The 21,502-nt window shown below is 39.2% G+C and overlaps 1 protein-coding gene across 3 annotated transcripts in view; it reads left to right on the top strand.

The window, feature by feature from the left end:
• FRMD3 (FERM domain containing 3) overlaps nucleotides 1-21,502 on the top strand; it is a 143,310-nt gene that overhangs the window by 92,469 nt on the left and 29,339 nt on the right. For 2 of the 3 annotated variants that reach the window (XM_021380323.1, XM_021380324.1), the window contains exons 5-8: nucleotides 3,394-3,491; nucleotides 4,088-4,211; nucleotides 18,826-18,913; nucleotides 20,631-20,719. In XM_021380323.1, the coding sequence (XP_021235998.1) occupies nucleotides 3,394-3,491; nucleotides 4,088-4,211; nucleotides 18,826-18,913; nucleotides 20,631-20,719 (399 nt within the window). Of the gene's footprint in view, nucleotides 1-3,393; nucleotides 3,492-3,672; nucleotides 3,740-4,087; nucleotides 4,212-18,825; nucleotides 18,914-20,630; nucleotides 20,720-21,502 lie in introns of those variants that run through there. The other variant, XM_021380326.1, reaches the window with a different exon arrangement.

Raw genomic sequence — 21,502 nt, 5'->3', positions numbered from 1 at the left:
AAATAAATTTTAGTATTATTGTTTCAAAAATTATTAACGTAATAGGAATGTGTGTGAAATGAAGTAGGAAGATAGGTGAACAATTTAACAGATCCCACCTCCAAAACAAGTGAAACATTGCAAGATTCAGCCTTGAGAAAAGAAGACTGAGAGGTGATCTTATTAATGTTTATAAATATCTTAAGTGTGGGAGTCAAAGGGGCATGGCCAACCTCTTTTCAGCGGTCTGTGGGGAGAGAACAAGGGGAAACGGCCATAAACTTGAGCATAGGAAGTTCCACACCAATATGCAAAGGAACTTTTTCATGGTGAGGGTGATAGAGCACTGGAACAGGCTGCCCAGTTAGGTGTGGATTAACCTTCTCTGAAGATATTCAAAACCTGTCTGACACCTACCTGTGCAGCGTGCTGCAGGGAGCCTGCTTTGCAAGGGGCTTGGACTTGATGATCTCTAGAGGTCCCTTCCAACCCCTACAATTCTGTGAATCTGTGCAAAAAACAAAAACCCTTTCATTTATGGGAAAAAAATAAAATAAATATAAATAAAATAAAACCCTTGAGGTTAGAGAGGCATTGCAGAGAGATCTTGACAGAAGGCTGAGCAGTCACCAATGCATGGAATTTAAGAAGTGCAAATGGAGAATTCTGTACCAGAGATGGTACAACCCTGGATACGTGTACAGAGAGAGAGCAGTCCTGTGGAATGGGATATGGGTGTTCTGGTTGACAGCAAGTTGAACGTGAGCCAGCAGCGTGCCCTGGCAGTCCAAAGGCCAACCGTACCTGGGATGCAGCAGGCCCAGCACTGCCAGCAGATGAGGGGAAGGGCTGTCTTCTCTGCTCTGCTCTGCGCTGTGCAGCCTCACTTCCAGCACTGGGTGCAGCACTGGATGCCACAATAGAAGGGCATAAAACTATGAGAGAGTGTCCAAAGGAGGGCTACAAAGATAGTGAAGGGTCTAGACAGTGAAATGTGTGACGAACAGCTGAGATCCCTTGGTTTGCTCAGCCCAGAGCCGGGCAGGCTGACAGGAGGCCTCATGGTGGGTGCAGCTTGTCCAGCTCCTCACAGGGAGCAGAGGGCAGCGCTGAGCTCTACTCTGTGGTGACAGCGACAGGGCCTGAGGGAGCGCCATGGAGCTGTGTCACAGGAGGGTCACTCTTCACTTGAGGATGTTTGGGCACTGGAACAGGCTCTTCAGGGCAGTGGTCATGGCACCAAGCCTGCTGGAGTCAAATAAGTGTTTGGACAGTGCTCTTAGACACGGAGTTTGAATATTAGGTGATTCTGTGTGGAGCTAGAAGTTGTTGCTGATGATCCTGATGATCCCTCACAATTTGGAATATGCAGTGATTTTGATTCTGTTTTCTTATAAATGTCACATGTATGCACACTCCCACCCAAACACCCATGTTCATCTTCATGGAATTTTAGTGGAATGCATAGAAATGAGTTTTTGGCCTCTTTCTGTGGGCTTTCTGTTGCTGCTGCCGTCATCTTTGATCCTAAGTGCCAGTGTAATATCATAGTGACTCATCACAAACTTGTGTTTAGGGCTGTCCCCTTGTATTAAGGAAACTTGTTCTAAATTAAATTAAATTAGTGTATGTGTATTTTGGAACTTGCTCTCCTAAAATTGCTGCTTGTGGGAGAGAGAGCGAATCCCTGCCGTCTCAATTCAGGAATCTTAACTTCTTATTTAGTGCATTGTATTAAATGGAGGCATGGGAGGAAGTAAGAGTGACCCTGACTCTTGAATATGGGCTTTGAGTCAATTCCCAAATATATTCCATTCACCCTTAGCTTTGAAGATAGTGGCCTGGAATGGGTGGCTCAAATTTGACAGTACTGGTGCACGGTCCTGTTACAGAGGAAAGAATTTCTTGTAAAGCTTAATTTTTCTTCTTTTAAATTACAAAATACTTGTAGAATAGTTAATTGTTGATGGTACTTGCTCCCATCCGTGCTGCTGGAGACTTGTACCTGGTGCAACTCTGAGACTCAGATTTACGTTTCTCATCTCAGCCTTATGTCTGCATATGTGGGTTGGAAGCAGCAGGTTAATATGCTTTTCCACAATCCTGTTTGCTTTCTTATCTCTTTATAGTCATTTTCAAACTCAAAAACCATAATTGTGCAGTGTCTTTGGATACCTGTTGACCTTATGACAGACTAGCAAGACATGCTGTGACATCCTGGGTGGCTTTTTCAACATTTCTTAATAGGGGAAATGCAGTTTGGCCTCAAGCTAATGGTTGCTCTTCAGAGAATTGCAACCTGATTATTCACGCTGGCAAAACTTGCAAGAAATTTAGGACTGAGACTTGCTTATTTGCACAAGTTCTGTGTGGTATCTTAATGAATATACATTTCAGTGGTTTTCAGTAAACTCTCCTTGCAAATCAAGAATTTTTACTGCATCTCACTGAGGCCATTGGTTCACCCTGCTGCAAGTATATTCTCTTCAGAACTATGCACAATCAAGCAATTATGGAAGTGAAACAGAGATCAGCTACTGAGTGCTGACTACAGGGGGCAAACAAGTGTTGCAATAAAAAGCCTTGAAGATCAAGATTCCAGCAGAAGTTTGTAATACTGTAGCACAGTGAAGGGATGTGTTCACACTAAAAACAAGTTGCTTTTCTTTGTGATTGTCCTGTTTTTACGTAGCATTAGTAACAGTCTAAGGAGAGGAGGCAAATTTCTCTTGCCTTTCAGGTAATGCTTGCAGTCTTGCTCTAATCTACGGCTCATGTTAAATTTCACATAAGGTGTTTGGTACAGGAATTCATGGTACGCATAGAACCAAGCAACTTGGATGTAAAGCAAGTTTTTGTTGGCTATGCTGTAGCTTAAGCTTGAACAGGACTCCCTGCATCAGTGGACCTGCTGAGGATAAGCAGAATTCACTGACACTGCTAAAACCATAGACCTGCTCCCCCCATGCAGGTCTGTGATTCCCTGCACTGCTCAGGGAGTGTACTGCCTCAAAATGTCTGTGAGGATCACTCACAGATTAAAGAAAGACGAAGTAAGTAATAGTTTCCATTGTGGTCAGTTTGCTGTATGAAGCTGTATTTAATGAGGGTCTGCTCAAGAAAATCTGAAATACTGTAATTTCTTTCATGCTACTAATAAGCATTGCAATAGCTGTATGTTTCTGATAAAATACTCTCCATGCTGTCTGTTAGTAGAATTTTGTTACTTCTGCTGCCATTATGTCATTTTTCATGGGAAAAAAAATCTTTTAAGACCTAGTTTTTCCTGTGGTTAACCATTACCTTTTTCCTGACATTCAAGTAGCAAGAGAAAGATTCAGAATATTTGCACGGATGGTTTCAGTTGAATCTGCTATAGAAAAATACCACATTGTTTCTTTTTTAATGTTTCAGATACCTCTTATACCTGCAAATAAAAAGGGATATTTTCCATGGCCGTTTGCTGTGTTCTTTTTCTGATGCTGCTTACCTGGGTGCCTGTATTGTCCAAGGTAAGTACTAGCAGTAGATTTGTGAGAAATAATTCATAACTCTTAAGAGCAATCGATATAAAGAGAAATGCAAAATTGGTGTGAGATTGGTGATGAGAAAAGCAATAACTTTTTTTTTTACCTGTACTGTTTGTTTCCTTGCATTGGTGATCATCTTTTAGCAGAAGAACCAGATACTGTGGGACATCTTTAAACAATGGTGCAGACTGCGTTCCTCTGCTGGAATAGAATTAGGTCAATCTGTACAAGTAAGGATGAATTGGTGTAGAAAACAGCATGGTCTGGTATACATTGTTTTTGTTCTGCCTAGTACCAGAATGATAAGTAGTAAAAGGGGGAGGGTTTCCTATGTCTTCTTCACAGACCATTTTCTGGCAAAGATGATATTTTAAGATTGCTAATTACTTATGCAATTAATAAAACATGAAATTTGCTTGAAACTCAGTGATTGTAGTTTTAGCTAGCTACAAGTTCTTCAAAGCAGCATTTCTTCAGAGATGCTTCATTCTTACAGTCCCTGAATTACACTGTTTACTTTTTCTTCTAGCTTTGCAATTTAATTTTTCTGTTCTATTTTGTGTTTTGAATCTGTTTAGCTGAACTTGGTGATTATGATCCTGATGAACACCCAGAGAATTATATCAATGACTTCAAGATTTTTCCCAAACAGTCACAAAAGCTTGAGAAGAAAATAGCTGAAATACATAAAAATGAATTCAGGTAATTTAGAGTGCTGCTTAGTGAAGTTGGCTAAGGATTATTTTATCTGTTTCTGCATAGTGTGTATTATCGCAGGAGGGTTTATTCCTTCAATTTTAATAGGTGTTCTACCAGTGTACTGTTTAATATGCTGAATTTGAAAATTCAGTTTCAGCTTAGTGGGTTTTATTTTCCTAATAACCTTCATTAATCATAGCTGATTCCCACATGTGTGCTGGTAATTTCATGACTGCATTTGCTTGAAAGATGAGTCTGGTTATTGGGAGTCACTCACATAATGGATGCTGCAATTGATTAACAGAGTGACATCTTTCAGTTAGGGATCAGAGTTATGTGGAAGACTGTCTTTTGGTGTGAAATATCTAAATGTAATGCAGTTACAGAATTCTAGATAGATATTGATTGTAATGGAACTGTAATTAAGTTCTTATACCACTATTTTGTTGACAAAGTATGAATTGTACAGAAATGTATTTAAATTGGTTCTATGCAAAACAAAGGTGGTTAAATTGAGAACTATACACAAACCTTTTGTCCTAAACTTTCAATTCTGTGTCAGGGAGGAGTGGACAAAGATAGCTTAATCTCTCTTTAGGTTACAAAACTGAATGTGTCCCTAAAGTTTTGTATTTTAGAAGAGAAGTAGCAGTGCTTTGTGCAACTGTACCCCCTTCAGGACTGTCAGTGAGTAACATGCACAGCAGCAGTGACAGAAACTACTCATCATTTTGCATGGTGGACAGTGTTCCTCTGAGAACCAGGAGAGGAATAGGATGTGAAGAAAATTAAATAAACAATTAAATTAAGAGGACAATTTATATTCGAAGATTATGAGGTTCATTGCACTTCCTTGAAACACGCCAATCTTGTTTTACTAAAAGAATATGATGAATCATCAACTCCTCCCCCCCACCAAAAAGAAAAGGAAAAAAAAAAAAAATTATTTTCAGAGGAGTTAAAAGTGCAAAACATGTTTTTTTTTTTTTTTTTCCCAGAAGTCTATCATATATGTTGTTCAATCATAAGGTAAAATGACCGACAATGACTTTGCCAGAATTAATGTCTTCCCTTTTTTTTTCCTTAAACTTATGTGTTTTGCTTATATTTCTTTCAGCAAAACAATATTTTAAATAGTGCATCTATGGCTATATTTTTAGAGTAGTCCAGGCTGAACTTTACACAGCTCCAAAGAGATGCTGTTTAAAAAACAAAACAATTAAGCACTAGTCCACATAATTGCTGCAGGTTTCCAAAAGCTAAATACAACCTTTAAAAACCAAGATTTTTTCATCATTTAAGCCATGGTGAGATTGGGAAGATTTTGATCCATTCAGTTTGGCAAGAACAGACTAGTCTTTTATTTAAAGTTAAGAGGGAAATTAAGGCTTGTTAGAGGAAGCTGATGGCTTTTGTGTTTAACAGCCTTGGGAAGAGGTGTATTTTTCTCAGTTGTGTTTTTCGCTTGTGCGTAATTCTGCCCATGCGTCATGAATTTAACCTGCTAGTTACTCTGTTATGAATAATCAGGCACATTTTTAGCTCATTTTTAAATCCCCTGTTCTGATTAAAATAGTATTCCTCATCCTGTTACAGTGATTGTTACGAGCCTTCGCTCAGGTCTGTCTAGGATTCTGCTAGGGTCCATTTCTGCCCCTCTGTTCCTCCCATCACTGCCTGTGTGAATATCCCCTGAATTTCTTCAGTAGTCTTAGTGAGGGACACCATCAATTATTGCCTTTTGGAAATTCAAGCAAATTGTATCAGCTCAGTTTCCTTTCCCTGCTGATTTCTTCAAAGAATCCCAGGAAGTGTTTGAGGGAGAACTTTGATATATAGCAGAACTCACCATACATCCCATTTCTGTCTGTGCTGATAATTCTCTGTAGTAGGTTTTAACAATTTGTACACTATTAATGTTAGACTTAGTGGCTTATAGCTCTTTCTAGCCCCAAGGAACAGTTTTCTTCTCTCTCCCTCTCCTTCCTGACCATTTTTTTTTCTTATTACCAGCATACAGTGTTCTTTATATATTTGCCTGGCTACAAAGACAGTTTGAGAGCTGTCTGCATAGCTGCTGCTTGGTCCTGGCAATTTGCGTCTCTAGCTCTGCCTTCCCAAAATTGATAACCCTATTACACTTCTTTACATCAAACATTCAGTTGTCACATAAAAGTTTTACCTTTTTCAGAATATTTAATTCCTTGAATCTCTATTCTAGGAGTACAAATGAATAAAACATATCTGTCATATAATGAACTATATACAGAAAGGTCTAGTGCTAGATAATTATATTCCAGTATCTAGCTATAAAAAAGATTATTAGAAAAAACCACTGAGTTCTCAAGCTTCTAGTTCTTATTTATCAGCACGTGTTTCACTGCATACAGTAGAATTTTTTTTTTATGGAATTAGTATTTTGCTTCTCAGTGAGTATTGTTAAAAATGCTGAAGAAGGTCCCCAGGCCTTATCTTTAAAAGGCACTTGAATGAATCTCCTAGTGAATAGGAGAACAGAAGAGACAAAACCATTTTCATCCACTTGCCATTTGGCTGTCTTTGAAAGAGTTACTTCTGAGTGTCATCACTGCAGATGAATCTGTCCCTTCATTTTCTTCACACATGTAAACAAAAATGATGGCATCTGTCTCCTGCAGCAAGCTTCTGTGTATTCAAAGCCCTGTGGCTTGGAGGGTGCCAGATCTCAACTGAATCCTATCTCAGCATTCTCATCCTCGAGGTCCTACAGCGTGCTGGAAGAATTTGCCTTTTAAAAGTCACATGAGAACAGTGAGAGGAATGTCTGGGAAACAGCCATAGGGTGCTCTGTCAGCTGCCAGTGACTTAATGACTTTTTTGTGTCATTTAGAAGTCTTGTTCTGATTAGTTAAAACAGATGTAAGATGTGGTGCTTCTATTTCTTACTCTGTTTGCCTATGCAAACATCACTAGATTTTAGCAAAATTCAGCCTTTCTTATAACCATCTTCTTCACCTGGTTGCAAAAATTATAAACGTGATGGATAGACAAACGTGTGAAAGCTTTATTGTGCTGTGATTCATTGTCTTGTAAGTAGTTATTCTCACTGAGAAAGGGAGAGGTACAGTAGTAATTTAATTGATCTTTACCAGTGACTGGGCAAACAAATGCTACGATGTCATATTCTCATTCCATGTAAGATCTCTTTTGAAACACGACGTACTGCTGAGAGAAAGAGAGATAATGGTCTTTTGGCATAGCAGCTTAGAATGTATGAGGATACATTAGGAATGGATGTGGAGACTTGTTCTTGAAAGATTCAAAGTTGATTTGATCATTATTTGTTTGGGTATGGATATAATGGCGTAGCTACGGAATTCATAGCTACTTGCATTTCTGTTGCCCATCACTTTTAACAGATTGGAAGAGATTTTGGCCATAAAAAACTAGATATTCAATGAGTATATCATTTTATACTTTCTTCTTCAAGTGAAGTGAATGTTTATGTATGTCTCCAGGTTATTCATTTTATGTCCTCTTTTAGCTAGACTAGTGCAAGTATTTATAAGTCTGCATTACAAATCACATCACTGAAACAATCCAAAGAAAAATATTTTTTATTTTTTGCTTGACTTTCAAGGAAAAGTACGTGGAACCAGACATGCAATTCTCAGATATTTTGGCAGTATTTTGGCAGTATCAAGGATATTTTACATGCTGTACCATCTTCAGTGTATAAAACTGTAGTTTATTTCTGGTGACCAAAAAAATCCCAGCTTAACAAAATTATGGTAAAGGATACTGTGCAGATTTGTGAGGGAAGAAAACAAAACCACAAAAAATCTAATCCATCAAGTGAGCTTAAACAGAATCGTGAAATCTTCTTGATAGAGGAGAGGGAAGATCACCCAGGTGGTCTTGATTTCTTTGGCATTTCAGAGCTTGTTTTTAGCACGTTAGTAATGTTAAAACTGTACCCGAAGTAGTTGTACTTTTTCCACTGTACACTTGAGCAACTAACTTTAGTTCCTGGCACTGTTTTGATCATTGCTATTGGATTTTACAGGCTCCTCTCACAAGTAAATGGAGTTCATATGTCTACACATACCTGTTGTCAGTTCCTAATTCCAAATTTACTTCTGTGTTGTTACAAATGTGTCATTTGTTTCAAATGATGGATTAAAACTTCAGATGCTTTTACTACATTCACAGTGCCTTCGCTTTTCTCCAAGATAAAAATTTATTCTATCTCGAATCTTCTGTCTTTAAACCGAGTGTTTATAACTCTGTTAAATTCCCTGTACTTAGTGGATGAGGCTAAAGTTTTTTTTGTATTCCACCTGAAAACTGCTTCTGATATCAAGTCATGTAACTTAGATGAGAGTATTATGTAAACAAGTATTAATTTACATAGAAGCCCTAAGGAAACATAATTTTGCCAATTAAATTATGGACCAATTCAAGTAGCTATTTCTCAGGCCTATTTCATAGCTAATTTCAAATTATTTATCATTACTTGGGGTTGCTGATGTGGATACAGGCTCAAGGTTGTTGACTGCTACTTACTTGGCTATCCTCTCCAGTGTATGACACTGCAAACACTGCTTACTTTTCTAGATTCTGCAAAAGTTTTATGTGGGAGGAAATCTTTTGGGAGAAGAAGAGATTTCCGCTGAGGGCATGAAATCGCTGGCATGTTCTGTTAATAACTATGTTAAAAGAAATTTAAACTTTTCAGTTAAAGGGTAGTATTTTTGTGAAAACCAGCTTAACAAATTCTTGTCTTTGATGAAAGTTAAATGAGGAGTGTTATTTAAATTTGTTTTGAAAGGTGTGTAATATCTACATAATCTATATTGTTTCTATGAACTGTTGACTTAAGCATTTTTAACTTAACTCGACTGCTCTAATTCTTTCTTTATTCCCTTCACCATCCCATCAGTTACTGTGGGTGCTCATACTGGTGTGAGGGTTATAGGGTTTCCAGGTCTGCACTGATCTGCTCTCCGGCTCTCGTCTCTAGACATAGAGCTACCAGTGGAGTTGTTGGCAAGCTTAACTACGATTATTACTATCAGAGTATATTCTGGGAGCCTGTCTTAGGAGACTTGGCAAGGGTTGCTAGAAAATGATTTTCTTTGTAGGTGTTAATATTGCTTAATCCAAAATTAAAGTAACTTTTTGCACGCTATTAAATGTATTAAAAAAGAGCTAAAACTGAATTTCTGTTTAGCACATCTGGACCAAAAGTGGATTTTATATGATATTTAAAAGCTTCTTTCAATTAAAAGTACATATTTTCTGCTGTTATGTGTTTAGTTCTGGTACCACACTCATCGATGCACTGTATTTTGCTTCTTGTACCACCCTAATGACATTTGTATCCAATGGCCTCAGACAGATGAGAGTAATCCAATCAAAATGACATATGTTATGCACCAATACTTTCTGTCATAGCATAGAAGATAGAAGCCAGTCGTCTGGGAATCTGGAATCTGTTGTCATTTACATGGATGGGAGAGGATTCTGGAAGAGAAGAGGATTTGGGCTCAGGGATAGCTGACTTACATGCTCAAGAAGCCAAAATCTTTGTAGTTCTCATCTATGCAAAGTATATCAAAGACTTTGGAGAGTTGAGGAGGATGTGTAGAGGGAATTCACAGGCAGATTGTCATGCCAGCTGTTTGGGGTCCCACCTACATTACAGCCGGGACTATGTGAATGCCTTCTTCATTTCAGCCTTGATACCCTGTGGTGGCTCACTTTATTTCCTAGTGTATGCGCTTGTTTTTATCATCAGGCTGTATGTTGGCATATGCTACTGCAAATTCAAATTCTTTCTAATATAACAATCTGGTTTTAACATGCTGTTTTTTATGCTTTAGTGGGTGGAAAACATTGTTTCTGTTTAGCTGTATTTTCCTGGTGTGTTATTCCACTCCATAATTCTTCTTAGCAGTAGTGATTTGATTGAATTAGAGAGGTGACTGGAACGTGTGTTTCATAGATACATAGAATTTTCATAGGATGGCTTGGGTTAGAAGGGACCTTGAAGACTGTCCAGTTCCAGCTCCCTGTCATGGGCAAGGTTGCTACCCACTAGATCAGAACCATTACAGAAACATAGTTGGATCACTCCCATGACTGGAGTGCTGCAGTGGGTGGATACAAGCTCTCTAAAAGGGATAAGCAAAGAATGAGGGGTGGTGGTGTTGCTCTCTAGATTAGAGAGTGTTCTGATGTTGTTGTGCTTGGGGCTGGGAAAGATGAAGTTGGATCTCTATGGGTAATGATCAGGAGGAGGGCCAACAAGGCAGACAGCCTGGTGGGGGTCTGTTATACTTTGCCTAACCAGGATGAAGAGACAGGTGGGACGTTCTATGAACAGCTGGCAGAAGTTGCATGATCGCCAGCCCTTGTTCTGATGGGGGACTTCAGCTTCCTTGGTATATGCTGGAATTACAATATAGTACAGAAGAAGCAGTCTGGGAGTTTTCTGGAGTGTATGGAAGATAACTTCCTGATGCAGCTGGTAAGAGAGCCTACGAGGGGAGGTGCCCTGCTAGACCTGCTGTTCACAACCAGAGAAGGACTAGTGGGAGATGGGAAGGTCAGGAGCTGTCTTGGACAGAGTGATCATGAAATGGTAGAGTTCTCAATTCTTGGTAAAGTCAGGAGAGGGAGCAGCAAAGCTGCTACCTTGGATTTCCAGAGGATGGACTTTGAACTGTTCAGAATACTGGCAAGAGAGAGTGTCTTGGGATTCAGTCCTGAAGGGTAAAGGGGTCCCGGAAGACTGGTCACTCCTCAAGAAGGAAGTTTTAAAGGTGCAGGAGCAGGCTATCCTCCTGTGCTGCAAGATGAGTCAGTGGGGAAGAGGATGGTTTGGGTGAACAGGGGGCTTTTTCTGAGGCTCCAGCAGAAAAAGAGAATCTTCCTCCTGTGGAAGAAGGGATGGGCAACTCAAGGAGAGTACAGACATTGTTAGGATGTGCGGGGAGAAAATTGGAAAGGCAAAAGCCCAGCTTGAACTCAACTTGGCCACTGGGGTAAAAGAGAACAAAAAACTTGCTTACAAATGTGTTAACAGTAAGAGGAGGGCTAAGGAGAATCTCAGTCCTTCAGTGGATGTGGCAGAGATCGTGACCAGTGAAGATAAGGAAAAGGCTGAGGTTCTCAGTGCCTTCATTACATCTGTCCTTAAAACTCAGAGCAGTTATCCTTGGGGTACTCTACCCATTGACCTAGAAATCTTGAATGGGAAGCAGAATAAATCCCCCACTATTCAAATGGAAACAGTAGAGACCTACTACTCCACCTGGACTGCCACAATTCCATGGGGCCCCCTGGCGTCCACCTGAGGGTGCTTAGGGAGCTGGCAGAAGTGATAGCCAAGCTGCTTTCTGTCATCTGTCAGTGTTCCTGGTCAACTGGAGAGGTCTTAGAGGATTGGAGACTTGCCAGTGTGACTCCCATCTACAAGAAGGGTCATAAGGAGGATCTGGGGAACTACAGGGCTGTCAGCCTGATCTCGGTGCCAGGGAAGGTTATGGAGCAGATTGTCTTGAGGGAGATCACAGGGCATGTGTGGGATAACTGGGGGATCAGGCCCAGCCAGCATGGGTTCATGAAAGGCAGGTGCTGCTTGACCAATCTGTTCTTCTATGATCGAATGACCTGACTGGTGGATGAAGAAAAGGCTGTTGATGTGGTCTTACCTAGACTTCAGCAAAGTCTTTGCCACTGTCTCCTATAGTATTCTCCTGGAGAGGGTGGCAGTCTGTGACTTGGACAGATACACTCTTCGCTGGATAAAGAACTGGCTGGATGGCTGGGCCCAGAGAATGGTGGTGAATGGAGTTAAATCCAGCTGGCAGTCTAAGGAGTAGTGTTCCCCAGGGGTCGGTGCTGGGGCCTGTCCTGTTCAGTATCTTTACTGATGACCTGGGTGAGGGCATTGAGTGCACCCTCAGTAAGCCTGCTGATGACACCAAGTTTGGAGGAAGTGTTGATCTGCCTGTGGGTAGGAAGGCTGTACAGAGTGATCTGGACAGGCTGGATCTCTGGGCTGAAGCCAGTGGGATGAAGTTCAACAAGACCAAGTGCCAGGTTCTGCACTTTGGCCACAGCAACTGAATGCTACAGGCTTGGGACAGAGTGGCTGGAGGACTGTGTAGAGGAAACAGATCTGGGGGTATTGGTCAACACTTGGCTGAGTGTGAGCCAGCAGTGTGCCCAGGTGGCCAAGAAGGCCAATGGCATCCTGGCTTGTATCAGAAGTCATGTTGCCAGCAGGAGCAGAGAAGTGATCATTCCTCTGTAACCAGCCCTGGTGAGGCTGCACCTTGCTTCCTGAAGGTGGTGGTAGTGAGCTGGGGGTTGGCCACTTCTCCCATGTAACTAGCGATAGGACTAGAGGGAATGGCCTCAAGTTGCACCATGGGAAGACTCGGGTTCGACTTTAGGAAATACTTCTTCTCCAAGAGAGTGGTCATGCTCTGAAATGGGCTGCCCTGGGAGGTGGTGGAGTCACTGACCCCGGAGGTGTTAAAGAACTTTTTAGATGCTGTACTGAGTGACATGATTTAGTGGGAAATATTGGTGATAGGTGGACGGTTGGACTGGATGATCTTAGAGGTCTTTTCCAACTTTGGTAATGCTGTGATTCTTCAGGACTCTGAGACATATGTCATCTGGTTCCATAGACTTATACACATTCAGTGTCATCAGGTAATCTTGAGTTTGTGTTTCTCTCACAGTAGGAGGGATTTTGCTCATCTAAGCCCTGCCCACAGGTTCAGGAGATTAACGTGGTATCGATTAGAAGTATTTCAATACTGATTGATCAGTATAGTTTAGAAGTTGTGAATAACAGGCTCTCCTGATTACCTAGTCCATTCCTGAAGAATGACGTGTGTGCTGCATTCCTCAGAGCTTTGCTCCTCAGAACCATTTTTTTAAATTACCACAATGTGCTTAAAGAAAACAATAAAAATTAAGAAGCATTGCCTTTAATTCTGGATGCATTTACTAGAACATGGTAGGAGTGAGATGCTGTTTTTTTGCTTTGGTGTTTTCATAGCATAGAGAGTATTTCCAGAAGCATTATGGTGGGGAGCAAGTTTACGCCCTTACGGAAGATGGAGTTACAGAGGTAATCTAAAAGCTGATTATTCACAGATGAGCCAGATGTCTTTTTCCTCCCTTCTCTCTTCCCAAAGGTTTTTCTGAGACAGTGAAAAAACAACATGAGATCAATCCATGTATTTTTTCTTTTTGTGAGAATTCCAAGACTGATTCACTAGAAGGTGTAGTTTATTATCATTGAAAAATTTATTTTATTGTGATAATGATATTGTTGCCTTTTATTTAAAGGGGGAAAAAAAAGCACCTACACACTCATGCAACAAAGGAGAAGATTAAAAAAAATAATTCTCCTGAAAATAGCAGTCATAATTGTGTTCCACCGGTGTCATTTTCTTTACCGAGCTGCTTCTTTCCAGTCTCATGGTGAGATTTTGATTCAGTTTCCACACATTTAGCATACTGGTATGTTCAGATGTATGTATGAATCCCCAAACTCTAGGAATTTCTTCATCTGCTGAAAGGACCTTTGTCCTTCGCTTCTGCCCTCCCTCCCCACCACATTTTTTATCTGGGAGAAGGCCTTAAGTGTTAGGTATATCTAAAACTAGCAGAATGTATCTACTGTGCTATTAACAACACATCTCAGTAGATTTCCTTGTATCATGGAAATAGATTTTAATTTAAGTACATAAAGGCCACATCTGAGCTAGAAGTTTGTGTCTCATGAATAGGCTTAAAGGTCTTTGTGTCACTGCATCAGTTGTTGAAGTAAAATTGAGATACAAATACCTAAACAGACTTAGGAGCAACTGCGTCAGCCAGGTCTCTGATACCACGCAAATAATTCAAAGAATTCTGCTAGAGGGAGTTATATAAGAGTTACATATTAACAGAGTGCAAGATGTAAAATTAAGCATTTAATAGACTCAGTAAAAGAAGTTGATTATTGCTTTAATGCAATTATGTAGGTTTTTCTCTTTCTCTGTATCCAGAACTCTGTCAGGAAGGAAAAATGTTTTGTGATAAAAGTTCAAATTGGTATTTACATTTTCTAATTTTCCAGGCCCTAGGTTTTATATGTTCCTGCACCACTTCAGCAATTCAGCTAACTGATAATCTTTCTTTTCATATGCAGGCCTGTTTAAATGCTTTTCTCTCTCCAGAACTGCCAGGGCAGTTCTAAGGGCATTGTTATTGCACAGGGTAAGTGCAAAGCCTTGCCTTGCTGCTCTGACAAATTGAGCTGCAGCCTAAAAGCAATTTCATTTGCTAGTGTCTTCATTTAGCACTTTTCTTTGAAATTATCATCACCATTTTGCTATTACGGCCATCACAGCTGTAACACAGATAATTTCAGTAGATTTCAGTCGTGCTTTAGTACCACTCAAGTCTTAGCACCTTCATTGTGTCTAAAGTATTAGCAGATATACTGTATGAAAAGAATCTCTAATGTCTGCTAAAATCTCCTGAGCTTAGATCAAAAGTAAAACTACTCAGGATCTTTAGCACTATAATTGTATAGCTGTTAGGCACTCAACCACTGGTAGGTTTAAAGAAACAGCAAACCTTAGCCTTGTGGTAGGTAGCTCTGACATCAGTATATGATATAGCTAAATGTATAACTTCTTCACGCAAAATTCTGACTTCTTTAAAGGAAATCCACATAGCCCTTGTTCTGCTGAAGGATGCTTTGTACAAGATGTGGGATGCAGCAAGGACAGGATTTCATAGGTGGGCATCATCATTTAAATAGTCATTGTTGTCTCTCCTGAGACTGCAGTGAAGGATGTTCTGGGGCGAGGCGAAGGATATTTGGTGGAGATTGACCCTATGTTATTTAAAGCTTTATGACTTTGTTTTTTTCCAGGTTTGTAAAGAGAGGAGTATGAAACATTTCTTGAAGCCAGATTGTTGAATATATATTTAATTATGTGAATTAATTACCTTTAAACACCCTTTAAACCATAAACATCCAGAAATGATTCCTACAAGGGGCATGCTCAAGTATTGTGAATCTACTGTATTCTCCATCTGGTAACTCTGATAAACAGAAGTGAAACAAAAGGGTGCAGAATAGTTACGCTTTTTATTATGAGTCATATATTAATAGTAGATTAATAGTAGTGTTTCAAAGCTCTTCATGAGTCAGTAAGAGAAATCACAGAACACAGGTGAAATGACTCGAATAAGGTCATTCAAAATGGGGCTGAAAATGCTTTTTGCTGTTATTGCTATGTAATCTTCTCCATTTATTGACAGGAATTCATGCTTGATCATGGGCATCAGGTAACCTCAAATGAAAGATATGAAGTATAGAAAATTCTAGAGTTAGCCAGCAAAGCAAGTAGATCATTGCTGTGACACATCTTGAAAGCATTCCCTGTTGTGCATCGTGGTCTTTGAAATCTTTCAGGGCTGGAGGCTCTTTGGGGAACAAACAGAGTTTGTGCATCCTTTTGGGTGTAATCTTTATGAGCCTAAAGGAAAAAATAAAGCCTGCTGCAGACTTCTCAGTCTTCTTAAAGTCTTTGATAAAAATTTTTATTGGGAACTTTTTGATTGATTGATTGATTCCTGGCATGAATAATTAATTCATTGCTAACAGCTGTGGAGATCTAATTTTACAGATAATTCTTATTTTATTATTTGATAATTTGTACAGAAAATTTTCTTTGTAATCTGTTACTGGTCCTGCTCCAAAACTTTGTCTTGAGGGAGCTGGCTACTAGAATGGTTGCAACGTATAAAAGTGGGATTCATCTTCAGTTTAATACTGAATACATATTGACTAAGTTGAGGTAATCACATAAGATCAAAAGGAGTGACTGCACTTTCATTACTTCATGGGCTGCATCCTCCTTCAGGCAACGCTGACTTCTGCACTGTGGGCTTCTCCGTGCCTACATGTGGAGATCGGCTCCGTGTGGTGCCCGCGGGCTGCAGGGAGCAGCCTGCTCCTCTGTGGGCCTCTCCTGGGCTGCAGTGAGCTGCTGCTCTGCGCCTGGAGCTCCTCCTGCCCTCCTCCTGCACAGACCTTGGGGGCTGCAGGGCAGTTCTCTCACATTTCTCCCTCTGCTCTCCCAGCTGCTGTTGTGCAGCTGTTTTTCCTTTCCTTAAATCTGTTTTCCCAGAGGCACACCCAGCATCACTCATGGCTCAGCTCTGGCAGTAGCAGATGTCTTTTGGAGCAACTGGAGCTGGCTCTGTTTTGACACGGGGCATCTGCTGGGCTCTGTTCTCACAGAGGCCACCCCTGCAGGGCCCTGTTTGTTAATGTGAGAGGTTGCTTGCTCTGAATAGAAACTTTGAAGGCTTTTTAGCAAAGCCAATAAAACAACTATCTATTGTGAAATTAGTGATTAACATTAAATGCTGGCTTTTGTTTGCTGATAGCATTCCCTATAGATACCTTTTTATTTAGTAAAGAAAATTTCATTACTAAGTTACAAATGAAAAGCGTATTACGAAGGTTGAGTATTATTCCCTTGGTAAGAGATGAATTTTTTTTTTTCATTTTGTATTACACAGATCTCTTCTGCTTTGTGCTGTTCTCTTAAGGCTTTCCACAGTACCTGTTTGATTTGCCTGTAATCTGGTAGCATTAAACTTGTCAATTTTGTCTGCTTTTTTTCAAGTATCACAGCTCTACAGCTCTTTCCACCTGATATGCGAAAAGACAGCTTAGTTTCAGAGATTGTAGATGAGAGGAGCTTGTTAATTCTTTCTTTTACTGTTTCTTCTTGCTTTAATAATGATTGCAAGGTAGTAGTGCTTTTTTCCCGTTTGGAAATGCCAATTCCAAACAACCCAAACCCATAAATCACATTATTTCTAGTTGTTTACCACTTCTCAGTCTTTTCAAACTAAAAGACTGTCTGTTTTCCTTTGAGCCAGCAAAGGGAGTGGTGGAAAATTTGATTTTATAAGTTATTATTTTTCTGTAAGGCTTAGCTTCCAATCAGCAATCAGATCTTACATTTGTTTGACTTCTCCCTATGCAGCATAAGCAATCTAAGTAATTTAGGTCAATTTAGTTAATTACTTCTATTCTGTGCAGTTGGTAGGTACAGGAAACAAACTTGCTCTATAAGAACTCAACAATTATGATTTATTGGTATTGAAAAGGAACAGAAAATGTCAAGTGGAGCCTTAAAAAGTTAATTGGGAAAAATAAGCTTGTTTGGTTTTGTTTGCTGCTTTCATGCAGTCTTTTAAAATATGTAGCTGTGCAAAGGCACATTTCCAATTTTTTGTGTTCCCTTTGATACGTGTTCTTCTCTGTTAGATACTGATGACGGAAGGAGAAAGGCACTTCTTTAATTTTGGTGGGTTTTTATTTAAAAAAAAAAAAAGTTCTGAAATGAATTGCAAGTAGTGTAGTATCGAGGAGGTCCAAAAGCCATGTTGGGGGTTAAAGGACACTGGAGTCCAGATGAGAATGAGTTAAAACCTTGTAACAACAAAGGTTAATGATATTGCCACAGGGCATTAATGTGGTAGATTCAAAGTAGGATTTGATATCTATAAGTATGCTAGAATCATTATCAGAGTTCAAATGAACTTTGGGCAGGTTGTTGAAACTTATATGTCAGAGTCTTTTATTTTCTAGCTGTTGTAGGGATGGGAGAAACTGCTACAAGGGAAATTATTCTACATCACTGCACTGAGTGTCAGTGCTCATTCCTTTGTGGCACGGGACACTGAGTGATAATGGGTGCCAAAGTGGAGGCGCATGATAAAGTATGACCAGTCCTGTGTTCCTTGAAGGATTGTCAGTGCTCCATTTCTGGAATAATGTGTATGAGAAGGTTTATGTGGTCTGGCTTTCTAAAGGTCCTGAGCAGTGCTTGTCATAAAACTGTATATCTGTCAGAATCATGTTCTTCAGTCATACAGATATCTAAACAGAATAATACTCAAAACAGTTCTCTTTCAAACAGGCATTGCTAATTCATGTTAGGACTCAGGGTAACATGACTTAGAGGATCTAAAAGGAAATAATAAAACTTCATAACTCAAGGTTTCCATGCCGTGTTTGAGGCTTTAGTCTATATTCACGGTTGATTATAGATACCCTAAAAATAGGGGCATATAATGGAAATGCTGACAGATTTTAAACTATCATCATGGTAACAGACACTGCTATAATTAGGCGTGCATCTGAGTAGACTGTAATATGATTACTGTGTTTATGTCCTGTGCTGGAAGGAATGTTTGTTAATCTGGACAATCCTTTTAGATGAGTTTGGGAGCAAGAGTTTATGGAAAAAAGATGCTGAAGCATACTTGAATATTCCGGGTGATGTGCTTCTGTATCAAAAGGCAAGAAATATCTGCAGGATCATGACTCTTGTTAACTGTGTAACATGCTTGTATCCCCAAGTGATAAAAAAAAAAAATCAGTCAAAATTTACCTGAAAAGATGCAGCATTCGATAGTTCAGTTCTGGAAGTGACATTAGAAGTTTTATATCTTTACATTATAAACTGAACATTATTGTATTGAATTGTACTGAAATTGTTTATATTTCATTGAGAGTTTTTCTTTTCAGAGGTCAGAGCCCAGCTGTTTCTGAATTTAAATTGCTCCTGAAAGCACATTCGTTAGAAACTTATGGTGTTGATCCTCATCCTTGCAAGGTAACAGGTTTTTTTAACTAACATCTAATAAAAAGCCATTAATTGAATTTATTTAGCTCTATTTTTTTTTATTTAGATGTAAACAGGGAGTCAGTTATAAAATATCTTAACCCTTGTGCTGCATTTAAGCCATAGAAGAACATTTAAATCCATACAACAGGCAAAGAAAAGGTTTCTACAGAAGAACCAGGCTGTCACAGGACAATATAGTTGAGTGCCATGCCAGAAGCTATGACTATGCTTGAGAGTTTCTTTGCACTTACTGCAAAGGTTTCATAAATGCTCCAGGTATTAAATACTCGCTTGCCAGGAATTTCAAGATTCAGGCTTACTGTTATCCAGAAGTTGAAGCAAATAGTTAGACCTTGGCAGAATAATTTTTCAAATACCATCAGAATATGTAAGTCTTAGGAAGAACAGCAAATTAAGTGATTCTTTTGTGGTTCTTTAAAGGAAGGTGACTTTAGTTACCAGTTCTGATTGTCCCTTGCACCTACATTTTTAATTACTTGTTTTTATCCACATGCTCTGCAGTCTGTTAGTTTTCAATTTTTGCTGCTTCATTTTTTAATTACTGCTTTTAATTTTAGTCTACCTTGCATACTGTCTAATTTGGTCAAACAGAAGTGTGTACTGCTGTCCATTTGGCTCCTCTGATGATGAGTGCCTTCAAGCAGTCACCTCTAACATAAAGCTGCTTCAGATTTCACATATACTATGCTAGGAATGGTGTTCCTGTGTGAAATACAGGGTCTGATTCAGAGATGAGTGAAGTCGGTGACATTGTAAACTTCAGTTCAAAGCTGCATTGCAGATTTTCAGAGGACGTTTCTGAGTCTTATGTTGGCATTTAGGGCAGAATCAGAATTCGTTCAGCATCTCCTCTTTATCTGTGTAGCAGTACTTATAGCGTGGGGACATGCAGGAATTCATGGCCTGTGATGAAGGAAAAGTTTGTAGTCTTCTGGAAGTAGACTACAAAGCACAGTGACTCCTTACAAGATGCTCCTTCCAGTTGTCTCTTTCTCAAGAGACAAATTAGTTTCTGATTATTCTCATCTTCTTGACTGATTGAGCATAAGGCACAGATAAACTTTAACAAGGAGAGGGTCTGGGACTTGGGATGGGCAGAAACTCCAGTTAATACCAAACTCACTTGATTCTTTGCTCAGAAAAGTTGAGGCAGAACTTTTATTGTGGAACTAAAAAGTTTTTAAAAAAGGTTTTTCATAATTTAAAGGCAACTATCACTAAATGTTCTGGTTTATACTCAAGAGTGCTTGCTTACTGTAATAAATGTCTTTTAAAACTACTGTCATGTTAGAAATCTCAAGGGAAGAAGGTATTGTGAAATCTTAAAATTATCAGTGTTGAATGAGTTATGAATCCTTGGTTTGTAGTTAGTCTGTACAGTAAGGACAGGCAAACAAAACAATACAGTTTAAACAAAATTAATAAGTATGCCCTAATATACTTTTGTTGCCATGAGCCAAAAATAAACAAAGCATAAGTTTCTGTTACTCTTTTAAACACATAGACATAAATGAGACTTGTTTTGCCTTTATTTGTTCCTTAGAAGTGTATAGCTTGGAAGAAAATTTATTTTGAAAAGGAGAATAAAATACAGGTAGCCTATAATGTAATTTTAACTTCTGCCATCAGTAACAATTGCCTCACTGGATAAAGGCAAAATTATATTTCTTTTTTCTCTTTCAAGGACTCAACGGGGACAACTACATTTTTAGGATTCACAGCTGCAGGATTTGTAGTTTTTCAGGGGAACAAACGAATTCATTTGTTAAAATGGTAAGCATGTAAGAGTACATTAATATTCAAGAGACTTTTCTCCTTTGTTTTCCTTTCTATTATTTTCACCTGTATTTGCTTTCTTTAAGGTGAACCAGTTGAACGTTCCTTCTCTTGCTTCATCATGTTTTTTTTTTTTTTTTTAAAGGACCTCAAATAAGAAGCAGAATAATTTTTGTTCTTCCTCCAATGACACTGATTTAACAGGGCACTTTAGTCAACATAATGTAAAAATGCTAAAATGAGTAAGCTGATTTTTCAACTCCGCTGTAAATTGCCAATGAAGTGTATTGACAGAGATGTCTGGAAAAGTTTACAGAATTCCACTTGCACTTTTATATGACTCTTAAAAATCTGATTGTTTCCTCATTCAATTAACCTCCTTCAATTCAAACAGTGTTTAATAAGCAGAGGATGAGATAATAATGATAATGCCTTTGAATTGCCATTTCTCATCATATTTTTTAAAGGAGCGGACACTTGGACAGTTGCCCTTTGAGTCTTTCTTTTCATTGGTGTTGGTTTTTTTTTCATAGAATCATGGAATGGTTTGGGCTGGAAGGGACCTTTGAGATCATCTAGTTCCAACTCCCCTGCCATAGGCAGGGACACCTCTCTCTAGACCAGATTGCTCCAAGCCCTATCCATGGCCTTGAGTGCCTCCAAGGTGAGAGCATCCACAACCTCGCTGGGCAACCTGTTCCAGTGTCTCACCACACTCACAATAAAGAATTTCTTTCTAATATCTAGTGTAAATCTACCCTCTTCCAGTTTAAAATAATT

Source organism: Numida meleagris, chromosome Z (assembly GCF_002078875.1).
Source record: "Numida meleagris isolate 19003 breed g44 Domestic line chromosome Z, NumMel1.0, whole genome shotgun sequence".
NCBI lineage: Eukaryota > Metazoa > Chordata > Aves > Galliformes > Numididae > Numida > Numida meleagris.
The sequence above is the reverse complement of the archived record's forward strand: the minus strand, read 5'-3'. Positions and strand labels throughout refer to the sequence as shown.